Below are 25,684 nucleotides of genomic sequence, written 5' to 3'. Positions count from 1 at the left end.
AGGAATGGAAATGGTACAAATGTTCGAGTGATGAAGTCTACATCCTTATGATCATTTAGCATACATTTTATCTTTGTCAGACCAAATACATGTACACTTTGATTTAGAACCATCAGAAGGGAATAACAGGTAATGGGAGACAAGTGTTAACAATGAGCTGGGGAGCTGTGACACTTCTGAAACATAAAAATGTATCTGTTTGCTACATCGCTGAAAAACAATGAAAATTTCATGACTCAGGAGTTCATTGGTTACACCTAGAAATTCACAGGCTTCACAACAGATCTAGTCATATAGTAAGAACTGGTCTAAACAGGGCAGCGGTAAGCAACACTTCCAGGGATTAAGATCTAATATTGTACATCAACACTGCTGACTCATACCATCCAACTGTCCTGTCAGTCAAAGTGGGTGCTCACCAAGGTAACTGATTCTCTCCTCTGACTCCACATATGGCATTAAAGATAGACAAATCGGCCTGACCAGGCAGTGGCACAGTGGACAGAGCATCGGACTGGGATGTGGAAGACCCAGGTTCGAGACCCTGAGATCACCAGCTTGAGCACGGGCTCATCTGGCTTGAGCAAAAAGCTTACCAGCTTGGACCCAAGGTTGCTGGCTTGAGCAAGGGGTTACTCAGTCTGCTGAAGCCCCGTGGTCAAGGCACATATGAGAAAGCCATCGATGAACAACTAAGGTCTTGCAATGAAAAACTGATGATTGATGATTCTCATCTCTCTCTGTTCCTGTCTGTCTGTCCCTATCTATCCCTCTCTCTGACTCTCTCTCTGTCCCTGTAAAAAAAAATTAATTAAATAATTTTTTTAAAATGATAGACAAATCAGAGTTAGAATGCCAGGTTGATAACTCACCAGATATGAAATGAAGCTCACTGTGCTTTCAGCACCAATGTCAGGGACCATGGCTTTCAATGCTGCCATTTTTAAGTTACATAATTTTAGAACTGAAAAAAAACTTCATAGTGATGAAACACATACATATGTCAGAACTGGGACCAAAACTCAATTTTATAACCTTATTACTTTGCCTCTCCTCTTCTGTATCTGTAAAACTAGACAATATAATGTCTTCTTCATTATAAGATTGAGTGAGCCTGACCAGGCGTGGTGCAGTGGATAGAGCATTGGACTGGGACAAGGAGGCCCCAGGTTTGAAACCCCGAGGTCACCAGCTTGAGTGCAGGCTCATCTGGCTTGTGCACAAGCTCACCAGCTTGAGCATGTGATAATGGACTTGACCCCATGGCTTGAGCCCAAAGGTCACTGGTTTGAAGCCCAAGTTCACTGGCTTGAGCTCAAGGTTGTGGCTTCAACAAGGGGTCACTTGCTCTTCTGTAGTCCCCTGGTCAAGGCACATATAAGAAAGCAGTCAATGAACAACTAAGGAGCCGCAATGAAGAATTGATGCTTCTCATCTCTCTCCCTTCCTGTCTGTCTGTCCCAATCTGTCCCTCTCTCTGACTCTCTCTCTGTCAAAATAAAAAAAAATCTGAATGAGAAAGCACCCAGTATGTAGTAGGTGTTAAGAAGTGTTAGAGTGTCACCCCAATAAAGTCAATTAAAAAGAGAAATGGGCCCTGGCTGGTTGGCTCAGTGATAGAGCGTCAGCCTGGCGTGCAGGAGTCCCGGGTTTGATTCCTGGCCAGGGCACACAGGAGAAGCGCCCATCTGCTTCTCCTTCTCCCTTCCCCTCTCCTTCCATTCTTTTTCTCTCTTCTCATTCTGCAGCCAAGACTCCATTGGAGCAAAGTTGGCCCAGGTGCTGAGGATGGCTCCATGGCCTCGCCTCAGGTGCTAGAATGGCTCTGGTCACAACAAAGCAACACCCCAGATGGACAGAACATTGCCCCCTGGTGGGCGTGCCGGGTGGATCCCAGTCAGGCACATGTGGGAGTCTGTCTGACTGCCTCCCCATTTCCAACTTCAGAAAAATTAAAAAAAAAAAAAAGAGAAATGTTGGTCTCCTTCTAGTTTCTCTTTTCACTTTCATATACATAAGAAAGAAGGAAAAGCCTCCTTGTACCCTTATCTTTGGTCTATTTGACCAAAATAGGAGAATGGGAAGGTTCCTTGACCAGTCCAAATGAAAAACTCATGGTTGTTTGGGCCATTAAAATGTTGGTGGCCTTGAGAAATTTTCTATGTCTCATTTTACTCATTTCTAAAATTAGAAGAAATATACTTGACTATTAGTAGAGTATTTGTAATTAAAATATATTATGATCACATCATTATCTGTCATGATGATGGTAGTGGTGGTGGATAATGATATAAGGGTGAATTCTCATACTGCTGTTTCTTAGTGAATGATGAGAACAACACCCATTGTCTATAAAAGCCCTCTAGAGATCTTAGCTTGCTATACTTTAAGGGCAGGGTGTTCAATATGGTTTCACCATGACTTAATCAGGAAACAACAGAATTCAAGTACTGCAATGAACCTTAGAAGTCACTAAGCCAATTCTCTAGCTGGTGTGGGAGTCCCCTCTAGGCATCCTTGATAGATGTATACTTGCTCATCACCTTTTTCCAGAAAAACTCAGAAAATTTTTCTTTAGTTGCATTCATGATGGTATAGTTACAGCCAGTTCTATTGTGGAGTATTATTTAATTCAATGTTTCCAACAGTGCTAAGATATATGCTATCATTTAGAATATTTTTATGTGATGAGCCCGAGCTTTAGAAAAATTAAATCACTTGCACAGGATAGTAAATAGAGAAGTCAGGATTTAATCTCAGTTCTTCCTGAATCCAAACTCCACATTCTATCTCTATACTATCTTGCCTCTTTACTTTGAATTAAAATTGGATGAGTTCTTTCCAACCATGTCTTAACCCCAACCTCTGGTGCAAAATAATAATAATAATAATCTCTGCTTCCACATGAAAACATTCAAAATACTCCTCATGCATGCCCCTTTAAACCTGTGATATTCTCACTCAATGTGGGGACATTTTTAGAGGTGGGAAAAGTATGGGGCATGTTCATTCCTGCTTGCTCCGGGAAAGCTGGAAGGGGCTGCCATTTTCAGCACCAGGGTCAGCTGCCTATGGCTCCAGCCTCCTTCAGTTCAGCACTTGTGGAGGCACAAGTTTCAGAACCAAAAGCTCTTTAGAGATCAAAAGCAGACTATATCAGAGCTGGGACTACCAGCAAAGCCTCTCCATCCCAGGCCCTCAATTTACATGTACTCAAAATGAGGCAATAAGATCTTAGGGCCCTTTCCAGAGCTAGGAGTCTATGATAGTCTTAATGGCCGATTCAGAACTCATTCTGCTCTATCTGTGCACCCTTCAGATGGAGAGGTGAGACCTTTGGCCCAACGCCAGGTAGAGAACATATGACCTTGCTCTGCCATACCTCTGTACACCACATATATCCACAACCACTCTCCAGGCAAGGAAAAAAAGATACAACATAGAAGTTGAGGAAAGCATTTCTCTATGATCAGGATGAGTCTGTGAGCACTAAGATTTATCTCACTGGACTTCCAGAAAATTTTTTCTAAACCTGATGCTGTAAGTTAGTAAAACATAAGACCCCTGAGCCTCTATCCCATCCCCCTGGTGTCATTAGAACTAACTATAGCTTTGATTCTGTCTGCTTTCAGGTCACAGGCTGTCAGAAGAGTTCTGACTCTTCCCTTGTCCCTGGTCATGCCCCAAATCAAGTCAGAGTGGCAAATTCCTCACCACCCTTAAGCACTGAGCACTGTAAACTAGGAGGGGTCATGGAGCTAGAATGATTCTGGACCTCCCTTCTCCTTTTGACTGAGCTTCAGAGTGAATGTCCCAAACCCATTTACTTATCTCACACACACCCCACCTCACTCCCCATGCTAGTCTAGGAGAGAAGTCTGAGCTTCAATGAAGGCACTTAGTGAAGGCTTTGGTAAAATGGCCTTGCTGTTGTAGAAGTAACTTTTTAGGGCTTGGGGATAGCCTCTGAGTCATATGTCACCTATTTCCATGGTCTCCTCTGGGGCTTCAGGGATGTGCTCTTCTGCATCCAGGTCAATACGCTCCTCTTTGTTATTGCGCAGGCTCCAGCACAGGCGGTAGAGCTGTGGAGAGAGCAGAACAGGTTAGCAAAGAGCCAGACGGTGTCTTGAGCCAAGAAGTTGGGAGAACAAAGATATATTCATCAAGGAAAAAAAAGGAATGTGGCCTCTCATAACAATAAAAATATAGATAACTGTTTCCATCCATAGCATTATATCTAAACACATCAGAAACTTATATGTAAATCACACATACATAAACACTATCCCCTGTGACATATGCACACTCTGAGGCTAAGAGGCTGCCTTGAATACAGATATGTTTTAAATGAATGAACTCTTGCTACATATGACAAATGAATTGTTCCTCTTAGCACTGGTTCTGGGAAGCAAGACTAGTCACCCATCTGTCCACACCAGCAGTATAAGATCATATTTTATTTATTTACTTACTTATTTATTTATTTAGGCAGAGAGAGAGACAGAAGAAGAACAGACAGACTGGAAGGGAGAGAGATGAGAAGCATCAATTCTTTGTTGTGGCATATATATATATATATATATATATATATATATATGTTGTTTTTTTTTTTAACCAAGACAGAGAGACAGTCAGAGAGAGGGATAGATAGGGACAGACAGAAAGGAACGAAGAGAGATGAGAAACATGAATCATCAGTTTTTTGTTGCAATATCTTAGTTGTTCATTGATTGCTTTCTCATATGTGCCTTGACCATGGGCCTTCAGCAGACCAAGTAACTCTTTGCTCGAGCCAGCAACCTTGGGTCCAAGCTGGTGAACTTTGCTCAAACCAGATGAGCCTGCACTCAAGCTGGCAACCTTGGGGTCTTGCACCTGGGTCCTCTGCATCCCAGTCCAACACTCTATCCACTGCACCACTGCCTGGTCAGGCCAAGATCATATTTTTGTAGTATGTGTTTGTCATATTATGAGGAGTAAGTTTGTAGAGTCATGAGCCATTTAGAATAGGGAAGTCTCTGTTGACAAGAAACCAGAAACTTGAAGAGTCTGAAGATCAATGAATGTGTTCATCCCAACCATGGCCTCTTTGATGACTACCTTGCTTCCTCTACTGCAAGAGGAAGCATAAAGCCTAAATGTGTTTGGAGCTGCAATGCTTCCAAAGACTGAAATGTCAGGAAGAATTAATATGACAGAAAGCTTGTGACAGATTCAGCAAATAAGCTTGGTGGTTGTGCTTCTATACGAGCAGTTTTTGTTTGACATTAAGGTTACTCACATCTTTGAAAATCTGATAATGAAGTTGAAGGTCTCTTACAGATTTCTTCAGTTCGTGTATTTATGTACGTCTAATGGGTTAAAAAAAACCTATTGTCTTTCTCTATGGACACATATGATCTTGGCTTAACTCTAGCTCTGTTACTTGGAAACCTAAAAAAGGTAAAATCCCACCTGTATTGGGTTACCAGACTATATCGCTTATGGTAAAAATGGCCTATAATTGGTACTCTTCATCTGCATTGAGAGGGCTGTGAATATGCCTTAAACCCAGGGCGACATCTAGAGCAAAAGAATAAAATTGCTATTTTTGAAGTCTGAATCAATTGAACTTTGGTATTGTTTGAAATTTCTTGAATTCTATGGGAAACTGTCTAGAGTCTTCATTGGGAAAAAAAATAATCAAGGGTGAATCATACTTCAGATTTCCATTACTGTGATTTTGTAACTAAGTACGTCCCTTGCTGGGAACCTTGGAAGTTCTGACCATGGGACTACTACAAGAAATATAAATTCCATTTTGGGACATGAGCCTCTAAGCCAGGGTGGCCCCTGCACCTGCCCATGTGATCTCATACCCTTGAATTCGAGCTGTCACTTGGGGAATGTGATTCAGAGAATATCCCCTGGATGGAAACATAGAGTGCTTGAGCACTACTGCTGAAGGCACATACCTGATACCCTACTGGCACACCAAGCTATCCTGTATCCTTCTGCAAGACAGCAATGGCAAGTATGGGCTATTCAGTCACATGAGTGTAAGATGTCTAACTGAGCTGAGGACAACCGAAATGGAGATTGCAGCATGAATGTGAAACATGAGCAGTACAGGTCTCCCAAGTGAATACTCACATGAACATCTGGAATGGGCTTGGTGAAGAGGGAGATGACCACAATGATGATGATAGAAATGACAAAGAGGATGATGGCAAAGTAAAGGTAGTGCACACCACAGATAATTGTGAGACAGTTGCTAGGCTCCATGCAGCTCCCAGTTCCATAAGCAAACTCGGCAATCATACAGGACACCCCAATCAGGAATCCTATGATCAGTCCCCAAAAGGCTCCCTGTGGAAACAAACCTTGGATTACCAAAGGCTGAACACACAAAACACTTCTGAGGGACAGACGCAAAAGAGTAAAGGTAAGAGAAACAGTAGCTCCAGGCCACGTGAAGCCAGAACACTGGAATGGCGAGGAGTGCTAGGTCAGGCTTTCACGGGGTGTCGTGTTATCATGTCTTAGTGATGTGAGTGACCCATGTCTTTTACCTGGGTCGTAAGACAAGGACTCCTAATATAATTGGGTAAAGTGTCTAACAACTGGTTAGAATATCAACCTTGAAGTTTTCCTTCTGAAAATACCCTTTAACTTTAAGAATAATTTGAATATCTCTGCCTGCAGCTCCTATTCCATCAATCTCCAGATTTAGACCCATTTAAATATACAGGGGGTCCTTGAATTGCTACAGTCTCAACATACAACATTTCAAGTTTATAATGCCCACTTCCATAAAAACTTTTAAAAATTGAAATTTAAGTGTTTAGGCTTACCGTTAGCGGCATACTTACAGGTTACGTGGGCAAACTAGTTTGGTTGTGCACTGTGGAAGAATATGCGGTATTCTTTTTCTGTGGCTTAGTTGTGTTTTTATGTTACAGATTATGATTTTACAACTGTGTTAGGATAGGTAAGTGACTTAGGCTAGGGTGTGTTTTGACTTATGCCAAAATTTGGGTTTTGTCACTGTCATAGGAACAGAACTGTGTCCTAACCCAAGGACCCCCATACTTACTTGTAAAAAAGATTGTATTCCTCAAAGGCATAGGGAAAAAAACGGTCTTTCGGGGAGAGAGGAGAAAGGAAATTTTTCATCAGCCTTTTTCATAAATTCAAAGTCACTGTTTTTAACTTGAGAACATAAAATTATATTATGTGTTTATACATTAAATTTGGTGTTTGCATATTAGAGAAAATGGAAGCCTTTAAGAGACTAGGAAGATTGGGGGGGTCATTTTCAAGTATTTTAACCCATTTTTTTTCATACCTTCCTTCTTTCTCTCTTGTGAGGCTTTAGCTATAAAACTAGGTCTGAATCTAGAGGACACGCTTTAAAGGACTAGTGACAAAGTAGAGTTCATAGAAGGGTGGCCTAAAAGAGCCTTCATGAGTTTGTCAAGTGTTGATCTGAACAGCACCTTTGTTAGCCATCGGTGCCCTTACACTTTACATTCCAAGTACACTAAATTTTTTAAACATGTCATGTATGTCTATGTCCCAGGTCTTTGCACAGGTCATTCCTTCTACCAGGGGAAGCACAGGCTTTTCTCTTCCTGGTAACCTTGTTCTAGCTTGAATGTCCGCTCTTCTCCCCAGACAGAAGTGAGTGGGCACATTCTTCTTGCTGTGGCTGTAGCACTGTGGACACCTCCACCTAGCACTGACCATACGTTCACGTCTTAGTCTTCTCATCTTGCCCAGGGAAAGAACCAGTATTCTCTCCCTTTGTGCTGCTAGTGCCCAGCCCCGTGTCTGGCATCAGGAAGTGTCTGCTAAATGAATGTATGAACAAGGAGAAAGGAAAAGATGTTCCCCATTCATTCTCTATACATTTATGTGGTCAAAAAAAAAAAGATTTCTTGACTTCAATTTGTGTGAATAATATTAATAAAACTTATTAAGGCTTTCCTTCACTTCTAGCAATTAGCCTCTTCCTATACATTTAGTCTTTGTTCTCAAGAAGTGCTTGAAAAGTCTGAGAGCCTTTGACATTTTCCTCAAGACTTAGAGTCACCCCTCAGCAAACACAGTGTCAGACCAGTCCTGAGAATCGCTTTGTAGTCTCTATGTGCTACACTCTGAAGCCTCTAGGTCAGGGTTTCTCACCCTTGTCTCTGTGACATTCGCACTAGATAATTTGTTGCTGGGGGCGGGAGGGGGGCTGTCTTGCATATTATAGAATGTTTAGCAACATCCCTGGGCTTCATCACTAGATATCAGTAGCATTCCCCAAATCATAACAATCAAAAACATTCCCAGACATCACCAAATATCCCCTGAGGAAGGGCAAAATTAATCCCCCCAATTGAGAAGGTCTACAGCCTTATTTTTTTTTAAGTCTTGGTCCATTGTTGAATTAAATCTGCTTGTGACCCACTGTAATACCCAGCTGAGATAGCCACGTGTTCCTAACTTGTACTTTAGAAATCTCCCACAGTGAACCAGCCTCTGCCAATCCCTACTGAAACTTATCTCATTGTGTGCCCATTTCTCTAATTTGTCAAGGTCACTTTCTGGTTCAGTTCTGTTCTCTCAGGGGTCTTTATCTGTGTGCCGGGTTTTGTGTCACAATCAAATCTAGATTATATTCCTAATGGCAAATATCGAATGAAGAGAGACACATATGGCGATTTATGCAATTCAAAGCTCTCCTGTGAGATATTTCCCTGGTATGTATTTGTTTCTCTCCTAGTGGGAGAAAGGGGTTGTCTCCAACCAAACATAGGTCACCATTTCCATTGTTTCAGACAGTGGGCTACACTGTCAGCACCCCCATCATTTCCCAACCCTCCACAGGTATATAGATGGTTGGATACAGACATTTATGCCACCCTTGTCAGACGGCATGTCCAAAGAAATCCTTTCCATGATGCTACAAAGCCTGCAAAGGCACCCCACTGATGATCCAACTCTTTGCCTAATCAAACCTTAACCTGCCTCTCCAACTGCGTCTTCTATTGTTTGTGCACACAAACTCAACCTAAAGACAGGTGAGATTCCTGTAAGTTGTTCACTCTCTGCCCTACCCTCCCACTTTCATCTCCAAGTTCTGGTCAGTGTTTTCTCTGCCTTGAATGCCCTCTCTTCTCTCTCAGTTTCAGCCCATGTTGATGCAGTCTTCCTAAGAATCCCTCCTTATTACCATTTTGTGCCATGTTTTACCCCTCAGTTGTCATCTACCTTCCATTGTTTTGTATATAAAACAATGTAAGGGCACCTTCTTGATATTGGATTCTGGTAAGTGCTGGCTGGAAAGTAGAGCTCACTGAAGAACCACTGAAGATGGCCTGTGCTAGGACTTCCTCTGGAGCTGCTTGCTCAGGAAATGCCATGTGGTTGGGGGAAATCACCAAGATTGGATGAAAAATGTACATCATTAGCTGGGAATCAGTTTGTAATCTGCAGTAAGGAGCAGAGGGGTGCCCAAGATAATGTGAACCCATGATAGTCCATGGTCCCTGGAAGCATTCCCATATAAATCCTCAGCAACACATCCACTCCAGTGAGGTCTCTGGGAAATAGAATCCCTTTCACTGAGAATAGGCACATCCAGGTGGAAATTTCTGCACCAGAATGGGTCTTTCTGCCTATAGATGGATGATACCTACTTGCTCATTGACTCTCTTACAGAAAATAGCAAACAGGAAGACAGCTGCAATGGGTGGTCCCAAGTAACTGGTGATGGACTGGATGTAATAAAAAAGCTGCCCATTTTGTGCTGACTGTACAATGGGCACCCAGGCAATGCTGATGCCAATCAGCACCAGGATGAACAATCTGAAATCAAAGCCCCACAACAGAGTGTCAATAATTGGGAATCCATTTGTAATCTGCAGTAAGGAGCAGAGGGGAGCCCAAGATAATGTGAACCCATATAGTCCATGGTCCCTGGAAACATTCCCATACACTAGTCCTCTATTTAAACTATCTGATTCATGGATAATCATGATAATGAGTACACTGACCCATGTAGCAATGCTTTGTGCTTTCCATATCCTGTTGTGTCTACTAGTCAATAAGTATATATAGTTATATATCTAATATATTGATATATAACATAACTAGCATACACACACTTTGTATGACCACAGCAAGGAAACATATTTTGAAAATTTATTCTTGAGGCTTTTTTCTTTCATATTCTGCCTCCTCTGGAAAGTCATCTGTACCTTTGAGTAAGTGCAATACACGAAATGCACAAAAATGTGCCTCAATACAATCTCAGGGTCAAGGGTCTGTCCCAGAGCAAAGCAACAAAATGGCTCTCTTCCTGTGTTCCATCCTGAGCCTTATAAAGAACAAAAAAATCCAGTAAACCCCTATCTGAGAAAAAAATTAGTCAGGATAAATGTTGCTTCCTGTGAAGCCAACCAGTAGACTCTTGCCTGGTCAAGCTGCTCCTGGACACATCTCATCACCTAAGAGTGATCTGTCACTTTTCCTTGACTTCCTTTGCCCTAATCTTGATCATGAGACCAATGAAGTAGAGCCCTTACCCTTTCTGCACTCACTAGGAACCTCTCCCTTGACTGACACTGCAAAAACTTGCTCCACCTTCCCAGAAGAGGTTGACCTGCCACAGCCCCATGGAGAGACATAGAACTCCTGCTAGTCCTCTATTTAAACTATCTGATTCATGGATAATCATGATCATGAGTACACTGGCCCATGTAGCAATGCTTTGTGTTTTCCATATCCTGTTGTGTCTACTAGTCCACTGACAATAACAAATGTGCACAAGATTGGTGTTTTCAATTTTACAGAGCATGTTCCTCTGAATAATATCACTTGATCCTGCAAACTGTTGCAGCAAAGGGTCAAGGCATCAGAGGCACCTGGACCTCAAAGATGGCCAGTAAGAAGAGCTGCAATGTGGAGGGCTGAGGAAGGCAGCATAGGGCAGTACAAAGGAACTTGGACAAGGACTCAGTTGGCCGTAACTCATTCCTAACTCCACCATTGTCCCAGCTGCCTAGATTTAGGCAGGACAAGCTTCATTTTGCTCATTAAGAAATTGAAGTTTAGATGAGATAATCCCTGATGTCACTTCCCACTCCAAAGAGGTATTGTTTGATAATCTCCAATTTAAAGTAGATGTCATTGGAAGGCAGATATAACTAGCTACAGAGGTCTCTCTCATTCTACCCAGGCCTCTATTTGTCTTCCCTAGCTTCAGGGACCTCTGAGATTATTCAAGCTTCTGGTGCATGGCAGAGTGAAGCTGCACTGACCTTCCTGCAATCATGAGCTCTTTCTCGGTTGCTCTCTTCCGGATCTTGGTGTAGATGTCCATGGTGAAGAGAGTGCTGGCGCTGTTGAAGATGGAGGTCAGGGAGCTCATGAGAGAGGCCAACATGACTGACAGCATTAGGCCTCGCAGCCCTGGAAGAGAAGGAGGTTCTGAGTGGCACACGCAGCATCTTAGCTCTTTCTCACTTGGGATGTGTGAGGACTCATTGTTTGCCTTCTGAAATCATGCCGTGGTTGGCCTTTAATTTATCTTTCCAGGAAGACTAGACATTTTAAGAAATGGACTGTGGTTTTTTATTATTTTGTAAACTCATAGCAATCAACAAAGAGGTCGAGACGAAACATATCTGAGGTTAACACTCTGCAGTTGGATGATGATGGTGATGGTGATGACGATAATGATGTATATGTGTGTATGTTTTCATCTGAGGTAAATTTAAAAGATCTCTCACCCAAAAGATTTATGATATAGCAGAAATATTTAAACTAAGATTCAAGAAAGTAAAAAGACAATCTATAGAATTGAAGAAAATTTTTGCGAGTCATATATCTAATATAAATCTAGTATACAGAATATATAAAGAACTCCTACAACTCAATAATAAAAAGGCAATTCATTTACAAATTGTCAAAGGATCAGAATAGATACTTCCCAAAAAAGATAAACAGATAGTTAATAATCACATGAAAAAATGATCTATATCACAGAAATTCAAATCAAAACTACAGTGAGATACCTCTTTGTACACACCAGGGTAGTTATAATAACAATAATAATAAAGACAGATAATAACAAGAGTGGGTGGGTATGTGTGGAAATAGAAACCTTCAGACATTGCTGGCAATAATGGAAATTGGTAGAACTACCACAGAAAATAGTTGAACATTGAGTTACCTTATGGCCCATCAATGCCTCGCCTAGGTATCTAGCCAAAAGAAATGAAAGCATGTGTCCATACCAAAATTTGTACATAAATGTTTATACCAGTATTATTTATAATAGCCAAAAAGTCAATAGAAACAACACAATGTACATCAACTGATAAATGGACAAAGAAAATGTAGTATATCCAAACAATAGAATATTATTCATCAACAGAAAGAAATAAAGTACTGATACCTGCTACAACCTGGATGAACTTTGAAAACATTATGCAGAGTGAAAGAAGCCAGACACGAAAGGACAAATATTGTATGATCTAATTTATATGAAATGTCCAGAATAAGCCAATCCATAGGGACAGAAAGGAGATTAGTGGTGGCCTAGGGCTGAGGGGACTGGGCTGAAATATGGAGTGACTGCCAAAAGATACAAGATTTCTCTAGAGGATGACAAAAAAATTTTAATTGATAGTGATGATGAATACTCAACTCTGTGAATATACTAAAAACCAGTAACTCTATACCTTAAGTAAATTATATGGCATATGAATTATAGCTCAGTAAAATTATCTGGAAAAAGAACAGAAGGCTCTATTTCCAACTGGCCTTAGGTAAGTCATGCCAACCTATAGGTCTCATTTCTTGATGTGTTAAATGGGTATAATACTATACCTTCCCAAATCAGAATAAGGGATTATTGGTTTAAACTTTTCCTAGTCATGAGAAGCATGGTTGGCTATAATCTCTACTACTCTTTTCATAACAAGGAGAGCACAAGTGTGTCCCTGATGAGGCTGGAAGTCCAGGCCATGCTGAAAACCTACCATGGAGAGCCCAGTCTCAGAATTAAAAGTAAACTTAGGGTTCACTAGGTCCTAGGCCTACCATTTGTCTGATACATGAATCCCAGCCACATTTCCTTCCCAAACCCTCCAGCGACAGGGGAGCCACTACCCCACAGGGAGTCTGCTCCCTCTTGGACTGTCCTGACTAGTCTGATATCTGCCTATTTTTTTATTAAATATTTTATTTATTGATTTTTTAGAGAGAGAGGAGTGAGAGAGAGAGACAGAGAGAGAGAGAAGGGGGAGGAGCAGGAAGCATCAACTCCCATATGTGCCTTGACCAGGCAAGCCCAAGGTTTTGAACCAGTGACCTCAGTGTTCCAGGTCGATGCTTTATCCCACTGCGCCACCACAGGTCAGGCTGATATCTGCCTCTTGATGGCCTCAGACACAGTCCTGTGTGCCACGCCTCTTTCTGCCATGCACAGTTTGCTCTAGCACCGTGTGCAGAGCCACAGTCCTCACCCAGGGTCTGTCTGCTAATGTACCGAAATAGCATAAACACCATACTGAGGCCCGTGTAATCTGAGCCAGCACTCTGAAAGAGCCATGTGATTCTTCCTAACTGCAACCTTAATTAATAAGCAGCCCAGCTAAGTGGAATAGTTAACTATTACTCCCATGTTTATAGAATTTGAATCTAAATGGTTTTCCCAAGGTCATGCATCCAGTCTGTGGTTAAAAATATATAAATTTTTTTAAAAGACCATCCCAAATTCCTCAATTCCAGCCTTGAGCAGAGTTACACAAGCCAGACACTGAGTTGCCGGGTGGCTTGCAAAATCACTGTCTTTCTGTAGGCCTCAGTTTTCCCAACTGTAAAACGAAGAGGTTTGACTCATGACCTCTGTTTTCTTTTAATAATAACATTTTATAGAAGTTTATTCTAAATTTTCCTGATCCAAATACCTGGGAATTTGTGATATCCTGAAACCTCCTAACCTACCTAAATCAAAATGTCTTGAGCCAGAATTAGATTTTTCTTCAATATGAAATATAAAAAGTAACCCCACAGGTCTATACCAAAACTCTAATCTGGGCTCTCTATCCTCAAGCTTCTAGGATAACACATTCTCTATAGTGAAGCCCCCTGTATCCCATCCATCGACTGCCTTAAACATCCTCATTCTAGAGCTAAAATCACTCCTTGCCTTTCTCTCCATGTTTTTCCTTGGGACAGTCTAGAGTCAATTCTTTCTCTGGGTAAAACTCCTCTTAGTTCAAGCTATCATGTTCATGTCAATTGGAGAGCTTGCAAAGACTGTCCAGAGGAGCGTGGAAAAGTCGTGTTTTTCCCTAATACATTTTCAGATCACCTCCTTTCCTGATTAACAAACAAGTGCCCCATCTAAGAGCCCAACCAAGTCCTACATCTCCTTCCCACTAAGGGAAGACATATTCAGAAACTGGGGACACCTGAAAGGAGGCTTTCCCTACCAACCTCCAGGCTTGGAACAGCTTGGCCCAGGAGGCCCACAGAACCCACGGACAGCCTAAGCCCAGCCAGGTTCCCAAGAAAGAGCCCACCAGTGGGGACGAATCTCACCGTCGGGCATGAGCTCCACCACCAGAGTCGGGTAGGCGATGTTGGTACAGCCAACCTTGGTTCCGCAATATTTCTCACATTCGGAGGGAACGGTGCAGGCAACTTTTTCTGCAGAGAGATCAGAGCTGTGTCAGCAAGTAGACGTCAGGGCAATACTTCCAAACAAGGCTTCAGACAAGACATTTCTATCTAAGGCCCAAAAATGGATCCACAAAGAGTGCAGCTCCTGGCTGGATCCTTTGATGATAAACTCCTGTCCTGCTGGTCCTGACCATCTCCAGGATCTGACTGGGAAGAAAAGACAGTTGCTAGGCAGAGGAGAGGGAAGCAAAGAAGTGCTCAGAGTGGGAAGGGACAGGCACATACTTAGACGTCAGCTAGCTACCCTGCAGCTCAGGAGTAACAACTGTCTTATTTGCCTGAAGATTAGGTGGCTCCTGATTTTGAAGCTTATTTTAAGCAGCTCTCTCAAGCAGGGTAGAATGCCCAGACAATAGGCAGATGACATCAGAGTAATGGCGTGGTAGGAAGCGATACCGATAAATCTCCCCCCAAACTCAACAAGATCTTCAACCAGAAACAGGAAAACCTATCCTTGGAGCCTCCAGATGTTTCACAATACACCCAAAGGTATGGTCGAGTGAAAAATTGGCTAAATATATAATCAAACCCCGAAGGAAATAAGGAGTAAGAAATGCTCCGCCTTCCTCACTAACCTAAACAGGGCGGCTTTCACTGGGAACTGAGAATATAGAAACTGAGGTGGGCAAAGGGGGTGAATAGATCCAGGCCGCGGCACAAACGGCCGAACCAGGCTGTGGCACAGAGATCCAGGCCGAGGAAAAACTGTTCCTGTGGCAACCTGGGCAATACAAGCTAACACTCGTGCCAAACGCAGACAAAGAAAGACAAGTGGGGCAGCCATTTTACCCAATCTCCTGGTCAGCGCGCAGATAGTGGGCGAGAGATTCCTTCCAATGCCCCGAGAGAGTGCGTCTGTGTTGTCCCACAGAGAGGCAGAGTCAGAGGCCTTTGTGTGGGCCAAAAGCAGAATCTCCGGGCCGCCCCAGCACCCTGGGAAAGCCGCACATGGAAAGGGAGCGAGAACTAATTCCAATGCTACAACTTTTCCGTGCGGGAGGGGGATTCATTCAGAGGGTGAGGTGGCTGGCCTGATATCCTGGTTGGCACACACGGAGAGTGAGTGAGAGATTCCTCCCAGCACCTCAGGAGTGGGCGCCCGTGTTATCCCACAGAGGGGCAGAGTCAGAGGCCTCTGTGTGGGCTGAAAGTGGAATCTCCGGGCCGCCCCAGTGCCCTGGGAAAGCTGTGCCCGGGGACGGAGCGAGAGCCAATTTCAATGCCGGAACTTTTCCGTGCGGGTGGGGGTTGCACTCAGAGTGTGAGACTGCTGGCCTGATATCCTGATCTGCGCGTGCAGATAGTGGGCAAGAGATTCCTCCAAGTGCCTCGGCAGTGCGCGCCTGTGTTATCCCACAGAGTGGCAGAGCCAGAGGTCTTTGAGTAGGTGGAAGCCCTGCCTGATTATGCTAGCAGCTCTGACTGACTGAGCCTTACCCAGAGCCCTGTGCTGAGTGGGAATAGAGTGGGGAGTTGCCAGCTCTTTGAGCCTCTTACTATCCAGGCAGAGGCAGCAGCAACCCCATAGCTGGATTATCAGGCTACTAATTGAGGAAGGAAAGACTAGGAGAAAGGCTCTAGGAACATGGACTCTCTCACTGGCGGAGCCTATAAATGCTAATGAGCCTCAACTGCCAACGAGACTGAAGCACAATACACAACATTGCCATAGAGACTTATCAACTGCAAACCTCTACCTGAGTGTGTCAAAGGGGCAGAACCCGAGGTACAGAGTCACCGACCAGGAAGATGGAGAGAAAAGAAAAAGCAAGAAGATAACCTCTCAAAATCAAGAATAATACGCAGACTTTATAGCCTATACCATTTTATTATATTTGTTCGTTTGTTTCTCTTATCTTCATTCTTGATATTTTTTATTCCTCCTCCAATTTGGTCATTTAACTCTCTGCCGGTCTTACTCTTTCCTCTCCTTGAACTACACTACCCATAAGTGTTACATCTCCCATTATCTTTTCTTTCCTCTTCCTTTCTCTCTATGAGGGTTGCACTCCAAAACCCTTAACTCTCTCTCTCTCTCTCTCTCTCTCCTCTTTTTCCTTTTATCTTCTTTTAGTGATTCCCTCTTTTTTTCTCTCTCTTTCTCTTTCTTTTCTCTCTCTATATTAGGTTCTTCCTTTCTCCTTTACATCTCCTCTCATTCAAACCTCAATAACGAACAATATCTTATCTGGGACTCAAACTTATGTTTGTGGCATTTTGGGGGGGTTTTACTTCACCTTTTTAACACACTAGCAGTGCTCCCATCCCTGGCTCTCCATTTTATCTAGTTCTTGTTCCACTAAATACAATAGTAATTTTTTAATTTGTCCCCCCATTTTCCTGCTTCCCTCTTATTCCTCTCATCATAACTCTTAATCAACCAACACCTAAAAACAAATCATTTTATTCTTGACCCAATTTTTTTTCTTATTTTCTTTTTGTGGGTCCATACGCCCCTTTTTTTTTGCCCCTTTATTACTTCTCTCCAATTCAGGCCCTCCATTACAGGCATTGTTTGTTCTATTTAGTACAATATAATTCACAGTTCACCACAAGATTTTCTCAAGAAAGAGGGGAGAGGAGAGGAGAGAAAAAAGGAGGGGAGGAATAATTTCCTTTTTTTAAAATTTTTATTTTATTTTTCTTTATTTCATTATTATTTTTTTTAAAAAAAACACAACTCTTTTTGATTTTTTATTTTTTTAAACTTTTTATTAAATCTCATTAATACTATCAACAAAACCACCCTCAGATGCCATTAAGGAAGAGAAAATCAAATATCATGGATACAAAAGAAAGAGAGGTAACACAGATAGATGAGGAAAAATCTATGGAGAAAAAATTTAATATATTGGAAACCTTGAAGCTAAATGACAGAGAATTTAAGATAGAAATCCTAAAAATCCTCTGAGATATACAAGAAAACACAGAAAGGCAATTTAGGGAGCTCAGAAAACAACTTGACGAACACAAAGAATATATGTCCAAGGAAATTGAAACTATAAAAACAAATTAAACAGAGATGAAAAACTCAATTCACGAACTGAAAAATGAGGTAACAAGCTTATCTAATAGAACAGGCCAGATAGAAGAGAGGGTTAGTGAAATAGAAGACAAGCAACTTGAAGCACAACAGAGAGAAGAAGAAAGAGACTCAAAAATTAAAAAAAATGAGATAGCCCTATAAGAATTATGTGACTCCATCAAAAAGAATAACATAAGAATAATAGGTATATCAGAGGGAGAAGAGAGAGAAAATGGAATGGAGAACATACTCAAACAAATAATAGATGAGAACTTCCCAAGCCTGTGGAAAGAACTAAAGCCTCAAATTCAAGAAGCAAACAGAACTCTGAGTTTTCTTAACCCCAACAAACCTACTCCAAGGCATATCATAATGAAATTGGCACAAACCAATGGCAAAGAAAAAATTCTCAAGGCAGCCAGGGAAAAGAAGAATACAACATATAAAGGAAGGCCCATTAGATTATCATCAGATTTCTCAGCAGAAACTTTACAAGCTAGAAGAGAGTGGACCCCAATATTTAAAGTCCTGAAAGAGAGGAACTTCCAGCCACGAATACTATACCCATCAAAGCTATCTTTTAAATATGAAGGAGAAATAAAAACATTCACAGATACAGAAAAGATGAGGGAATTTATCATCAAAAAACCCCCACTCCAGGAATTACTAAAGGGGGTTCTCCAATCAGATACAAAGAACAAAAAACAAACAAACAAACAAAAAAAAAACAAAGCCACAAGTAAAAGCTCCAAGAAGAACACAATAAAATCAAATTTAAACTGTGACAACAACAAAAAGAAAGGGGTGGAGAGGATGGAGATTAACAGTAGCAAAGGACGATGGAGTGCAAAAGTACTCACAAAATAGTGCGCTACAATGAACAGGGTAGGAACCCTTTTCATTACTTAAAGGTAACCACCATTGAAAAAACCACCACAGAAGCACATGAGAATGCCCAGACAATTGAGAGCTGTCGGGTCATACTTCCAAGATGTGGAAAATCTAGGATAAAGATAGAAAGGAAGTGATCCGGAAGGGGACAGGAACATGATCTAGAGACTTGGGGAAAATTCTAGAAACTTTTATAGAATTTAGCTGAACAAATATTAGGTACCTGTTATAGGTGTATCATTTAGGGCTGCCCCTTAGAGCACTGATTCACCTCAAATATTTTTGTGTATTATAACCAGTATAATGTAAACTAGGAGCATGCAGCAGCCAAAGGAAGCAACTCCTCTGGACTGTCTCATCTTCATTTTGAAGGATTCTCACCAAACTTTCACTTCATGGTGCTCTCTCTTCTCTCCCTTGTTTTTAAATTTCCCATTATGTCATACTCCAGCAAAGTTTTTTCTTTAATGAATGATTGATTTTTAGAAAGACAAAGGTGGAGAGAGAAAGAGAGACATCAATTTATTTATTGTTCCACTTATTTATGCATTCATTGGTTGATTCCTCCTTGTGCCCTGACCAGGGATTGAATCTGCAACCTTGGCAAATCAGGAAGATGTTCTAACCATCTGAGCTACTCAGCCAGGGATATTCCAAGGAAGTTTTTACCTACGATGGCTGACCACCCCCCCTCCCAAAAAAAGCAATAGCAATGCTGGAGAGGCCACAAAAGAGCCAAAAAGTAATTTGTCACTCTAGAAAGCAAAGTGCTCCTTCAAGGAAATGGTCCAGGAAACAAGGATTGGAGTAGCAGATAACTAGAGACCCGCTGGAGTCCCCTGGCACTAAGGAAGCTGTATACACTACTACAGTCCACGTGGAACTGAGCATATATTAGCTGGAAGAAGCTACAACTAGAGGCATATCAGGACTTCAGAGAATTTGCAAAGAACAGAGAAGGCAACTCCATGGGTTCTGTGACCTCAAGTTGCTCACTGACTAGGGGGAGATTGATAATGTTTGGTAATGCATGGCATAAAGGAAGAAAGTGGCAGAAAGGAAAGAATTGGGAGCTTCAGGACTTTTGAAGTAACTCAGAGCCAGGAATGGGAGAGAGTGAACACTGAGTCCAGCAGAAGATATCACCTGTGTAGAGGATGCGGCTAATCATTCCAGGCATCACCATGAGAAACATGGGTAACAGCTTCAGGTACCCACACATCACGCAGCCGGCCTTCACGTGGGACATGTTTTTGGCTGAGAGGCAGCACTGCACAATGACCTGCCAGGGAGAGCGTGGTGAGGGAGGGGTGCAGGTCATGACACTTTCTGGCTGCCCCAGCTCCCCTCCCCCGCATCCTGCTTCCTTGGCCCAGCACTCCCATGTTACCATGGCTCCGTGACACCCCCCCCAGACCACGTGAGCCTTGCCTCACCTTTCCCAACCCCACGAGCAGACAGGAGACCCGGCCGTGCCCTGGGAAGCCCGTCCTCCCCGCCCGTCCAGTGTGGGTACCTGGTCCGTGCACCAGTACCACAGGGCGAGGATGGACAGCCCGAAGATGAGCCCAGGCCACGGCAGGTCTCCTTTGAGGGGATCTCGGAAGATGTGGAAGGAGTCGGCCCTGGGGGTGTAGCATTCCTCCTTGATGGTGGTGTTTCCATCAGAAACCATGGTTGGAATGGCATTCATGTGCTTATCCACAAACGCTTCATACCCTCCCACTTTCTGAAAAGCTGAAAAACATCAGTAACAAAAATCAACATCCCAAAACTCTCCACTTTTCACAGCAGTTTCCTCCTGTGGCCGCCTGACACACTGCAGGGACCTGACGACCGGCAGCCAGAGCCCTTGCTGTGTGGCCTTGGCAAGTCACTCTCCCATTCTGGGCCTCAGCTTTCTCACTCATACAGGGGATTATTAACCCAGCCTGGCCCCCTCCGGGGCAACTGTGAGGCTCCAAAGCAAGAACCTGTGAAAGGACTCCAACCGTGAACATCTTTACAAAGGGAAAGTGTTTGAATTACTAACAGAAAGACCTTGGTTTTGAACCATGTACAAAAACTCTGGGTTTTTTCCTTCACCCACCCCCTACTGTCAGCAGTGGCCTTTGGGACCTCAGACACAGACCTAGAGACATGTAGACTGGGCTCTACTGCCCCTGGTCCCAGCCATGCTGTGGGATGTACAGAGAATGGGTGAGGAGTCTCGAGCCCTGTGGCCTATTGACTGTGTCCTTGAATAAGGTATCCCAGTCCTTGCCCTGGAGACCACCCCCCCAAAAAAAACCCAATGGAAGCTCTTAGATAACAAAGTATAGAAAGCGGATAAGAGGCTTCACAGGACTCACAGAGAATTCAGGCCCCATTAAAAATAAAATGAATTTTATATCCTCCCATAACAAGTACCTCTAGATCTAGGGTTTCTAGTCTCGTCTTTAGGATTTCATAGGCAAATAAAATTTTACAAAATTAGAGGGTCTAACATAGACTGCCTGATTTTTCAAGTTTTGTCAAATAAGGACATAAAGAAGAAAATGATCACTTATTATCATCAATTCATAAAAGACATTGAATGTCAATATGTAGACAAGATATAATCTGAAATTAAAGACATAACTTTCAAATATATTCAGCCTAATGGTTATTTAGTCTTATCCTTTTTTTTTTTTTTTTGTCCAGTTTCTCTGTGGGGAGAAGACCATGTCATCACAGGCCTACAGTGGGGACCACTGCCCAGACCATCTAGCAGGGAACGTAGGTGTTGTCTGGGCCAGGCCCACGCTGAGTCCTCCAAGGCTGAGGAAGGTGCTGCCTGCACAGCCACAGTGATGGCCAGTCAGGACTGGACCACTCCCCTGGGGAAGGCAGGCAGAGAAGCTGGACCCGATTTTCTCTCCCTGGGCCTCTACCTCAGCCTGCCCCAGCCCCACTTACCAAACCCGGTCAGAATAAAAGATCCCACCAGTATGGTCGTGGTCTGCAAGGTGTCTGTGTAAATCACAGCTGCCAGGCCCCCTAAGCAAACAAAGAGACAATATATATGATCTCACGTAGGAGAGCAACCAGTCAGCCTGCCTCCTGTCTCCACTGCTGCCTCTCTCCCTCTGCACACCTGCAGAGCACGCCCCTCGGTCACCCGCCTTCCCTTCCTTCCTTCCTTCTCTGGTCCTGTTACAGCAGTCTGCCACCCAGCATGATCCAACATCTCTACCCTTCACAGAAATACTGGGAAGGCCTTGAGGAAAAGAGAAATGTTCCTCCCTATTTGAGGAGGAGGAGCTTAAACCAGGAGATGGCTCCTCTGAGGTAAGAAAAAGCATCTTCCACAAGTGAAGGCAGGGAAGAGCAAAGAGCTGACATCTCTACAAGATGCCTGAGGACATTACCAAATCAACACATTTAAAGGGCTACTTATATGTTGACTCTATTCTCAGACCATGTGGCTGCAGCTGAAAAGCAAGTTCTATCATAGACCCTGGGCCCTGACCGGGGCAGAGTCACACCTCTGCACAGGTGTCCCCATTGTTACTCATGTCATCAGCTTTGCCAGTCACCTCTTGAATCTCCTCTAAAATCTCTTTGCTTGTGTTACTTCCTCCCTTCTTCCCCACAGTACCTCTCAGTCCCTGTCACATCAAATCCAAGACCTCTGTCTGGCTTCCAAGGCCCCTGCCCTGTGACCTCATTTGAATTATCTGCCTTTATCGCCCACACACACCCCTCTCAACTACATCCCGTAGACCACCCTCCTCCTAAACACATCTGCTGCTCACACCCTGCCCTGACCGCACGTCATGCCCATTTCTGCCTCCTTTCTTTGCTCTCACCTGTTCCTACGCTGGGCACTCCCTCCTCAATTCTCCCAACTTAGCCAAGTTCTCTTCACAACCTGCAAGGCCCTGCCCTGCCTGCCTCCTGGAAGAAGCTGTCTTGACTATTCCAGCCAACACTGGAGGTTTCTGGGGCAACCTCCATAACTTGTTAGGTTCTGTGATTTGGGACCAAGCAAATGCCCCACCCTTGGACTGTTTCCTGGGCATATCTCTCCTCCTTGAAAGAAGAAGCCTTGTTTTCTACTTTCATTCAATCCTGCCCAACTGCCTAACTTCGGGCTGGGCTTCAGCAGAGTCGTGTGAATGGACTCACCTGTGATTGTGTAGATGGCAGTGATTGCCAACAGGAGAAAGATGGCCAAGTACAGATTCAGGCCCAAGGCCAAGTTGATGAATATGGCCCCAGAGAAGATGTCTGCCTGGAAGGAGAGGAAAGGTGAGTTAGGGGTGAGAGATACCAGTGGCTACAGGGCCAGGAGAAAAACTTGAAGGGTTTAGAAGCTGTCTCCTGGATAGTGTCAATGCTTGTGATTTCTAGGGTCCAGTGTTAGCCCATATCCCCTGAAATAGCACAATTAAAGATTCATATTTTTATCCCCAGTTAAGAACGTAAAAGACAAATACTACACAATTCCATGTATATAAGTACTGAAAGAGCCAAATTAATAAAATAAAAGACTGGAATGTTGGTTACCAGGTACTGGGGTGAGGGGGAAATGGGGAGTTATTAGTCGATAAGCACAGAGTTTCAGGTAAATAATATAAACAGGTTCTAGACATGTGCTGTACAGCAATAGGCCTAAAGGTCAACAGTAATGTACACTTAAAATCCATCAAGAGGATAGGTCACTTGCTAAATGTTCCTCCCACAATAAAATAATATTAGAAGGATACAAATACCTGAGAGTCATACTCTATTCCTACATTTTCCAATAAGCTTTATATAAGATCACAGCAGTTATTCCATAGAAAGGAAAGGATTCTATAGTCAAAGAGGTCTGTGAAATACTAGATTAAACAAAGTTAAGGCAGTTTCTTTACCACGCAACTCCTCTGAGCCTCTAATGCACTGCGTGTGCTGTGAATCCCCAGGAGGGAAGCATGGTAAATGACCCCTCACAAACTATTTAACTATGGAACTCTGTTTGCCAAGGAACAACTATTAATACTTTGAGGTTCCTCCCAACACACCTGTGGATTCCCGCTGTAAGCTATTATTCGCTGTTTACACCTTAGTGTGCAGAGTTTTATCAGATCTATTCCAAACAGCAAGTGTGAGCACTAGACAGTCCTGGGGAGGGAAACTCCAGCCCTACCCTGGAGTGGAGAGAAATTTTAACATCATCATAATTTTATCTCTCCTGTCCAGATGGAGTCTACCTTGACCCTAACACAACCAGAACATCACCATGAACCTCTTGCATGGCCGGCTTGGTGCTAGGTGTTTTTATCTAGATTAGCTCATAGAACTTGAGGGAGAACTGCTCCCTGTTCACCCCTGAATTCACCATTTCTTGCTACAGTTCTTGTTCTTCACCTTGCTTCATTTAGTCCCATGAAAAATCTTCTATGTGGCTGGATGGTGCAGTTGCTAACTTAAGCCAAGAGAGAGCGTTTGAGTTGCCCAAAATGAATTTTCATGGCATCTCCAAAATACTACCAGGAAGGGTAGGATGAAGGGAAAAATAAGTGACTCATTTTTGTTTTCAAATCTCTGGATAGGAAAGAAACTAGACTTCCCCTAGATGCAATGCACAAGTTGCTTTATTGCATAAAACCAAATATATTTCAGGACATGTAAAAGGCTACCCATGAATATCCCTGGGAAATGGAACCCTTGCATCTCTTCTCTATTTTTACCTTCCCCTCTGTGCCCCCTTGCTGCTCCTCAGGGACCTTCTGCCACTCAGGTTCCCACCATCCAAATCTCCTATTCCCTGCCTCTTAATTGTCTGAGAGTTTGTCTCACAGACCAATTCCAAGCCTATGTGTTTATGCATGACCACCTCCCCCAAGATGGACCTCCTGAGGACCCTGTGCCTTGGAGTCCCCTACAGATTCTCTAGCCCTTGGGAACCTAATGTCATTGTGTTGCTTGGTGAAGGAGAAGAGGCAGAAATAGGAACTAGGGAGACATGTGGTTACTAAGAGATGGACCCGCCTCCAGCCTCACGGCTAGTGGTGAAAGGACTTGGATGTTAACCCCAGCACTGCCACTATAGGGCTGAGTGAATAGATAAAACACCGTGCCTCTCCATGTCTCAGTGTTCTCATCTTTAAAGTGGGGTTGTGACCCTCAGTGGCCGGAAGTAGGAAGGTCCTGCCATGGAGAAGAGAATTTTCTTCCCAGGTCCCAGACCTGTTCCACCCTGCCCTCCACAGCAGCTGAAAGAGAGGAGAGGCTCCAGCTGCACCTTAGACTTGCTGAGGGTGAAATGGCCGCTCCTTCCTGATTGTCCACACTGGGCCACTTGAAATTGTGATGAGTAATCCTAACACCTGTCCCTCCCCTCCCATGCCTTGTACCATCTCATAAAGTAACTTCAACTTAAGGGCCCCATTTACTGATTATTACAGTAAAATGCTGTTAAGTATGCACCTTTTCTGATTCAGTAGACTAGCACAGTAAGCAAAATACATATGTATTCCAAGGCTCCTACTGCCTTTAAAATGCCCTTGATTGGTTTATTTTCCAGAGAAGTTAATTTGCAATGCTTTATAATAACATGTCATAGTAGACTGTGATAGCTTCATTAATATTTGCCTTGCTGTTATTAGTCACAAATAGATAACACATAACTCTTAAGGTAAGCTATAAACAAAGTCTATAAACACTTATGAGAAGTACTGGGTTAATAGAAGTCTTGTTTTTATAATGCTCTATTTCTGGCTAACAGGGCAGATAAAGAATGCTAAGAAAAACCTTCTCATGAATAGAAAAAAACCTGAGATAAATTATTCTTCCCATGAGTCACTCCTGATTTCAGGGATGAATTCCTTCTGCCCTTGGAACCTTGAAAGCCACCAGGTATGCTTGGGGATACCATAGGAAAGCCCATGTTAGCCTGGGTGCTCTGGCATTGGTCTTTGGATCTGCGAGGTGCCCAAACTTTATCCTGCTTCAGAGGGTATTGTTTCCTTCCACATCCAGGTGACTTTACAGTTTACCAGGAGCTTTTAGACATATGCATTGTTTGGATGCTCA

General features: G+C 43.1%; 1 protein-coding gene across 1 annotated transcript in view; it reads right to left on the bottom strand.

Annotated features, from left to right (window-relative positions):
• LOC136395503 (sodium/glucose cotransporter 1-like) overlaps positions 1-25,684 on the bottom strand; it is a 34,690-nt gene that overhangs the window by 1,879 nt on the left and 7,127 nt on the right. Inside the window, exons 2-10 of the mRNA XM_066370412.1 lie at positions 22,793-22,898; positions 21,581-21,661; positions 20,160-20,380; positions 19,790-19,925; positions 14,587-14,694; positions 11,295-11,445; positions 9,672-9,840; positions 6,136-6,351; positions 3,983-4,085 (exon numbers count right to left, since the gene is read on the bottom strand). Coding sequence (XP_066226509.1) covers positions 3,983-4,085; positions 6,136-6,351; positions 9,672-9,840; positions 11,295-11,445; positions 14,587-14,694; positions 19,790-19,925; positions 20,160-20,380; positions 21,581-21,661; positions 22,793-22,898 — 1,291 coding nt within the window. The remainder of the gene's footprint in view (positions 1-3,982; positions 4,086-6,135; positions 6,352-9,671; positions 9,841-11,294; positions 11,446-14,586; positions 14,695-19,789; positions 19,926-20,159; positions 20,381-21,580; positions 21,662-22,792; positions 22,899-25,684) is intronic.

This window comes from Saccopteryx leptura, chromosome 2 (assembly GCF_036850995.1).
Source record: "Saccopteryx leptura isolate mSacLep1 chromosome 2, mSacLep1_pri_phased_curated, whole genome shotgun sequence".
Classification (NCBI taxonomy): domain Eukaryota; kingdom Metazoa; phylum Chordata; class Mammalia; order Chiroptera; family Emballonuridae; genus Saccopteryx; species Saccopteryx leptura.
The sequence above is the reverse complement of the archived record's forward strand: the minus strand, read 5'-3'. Positions and strand labels throughout refer to the sequence as shown.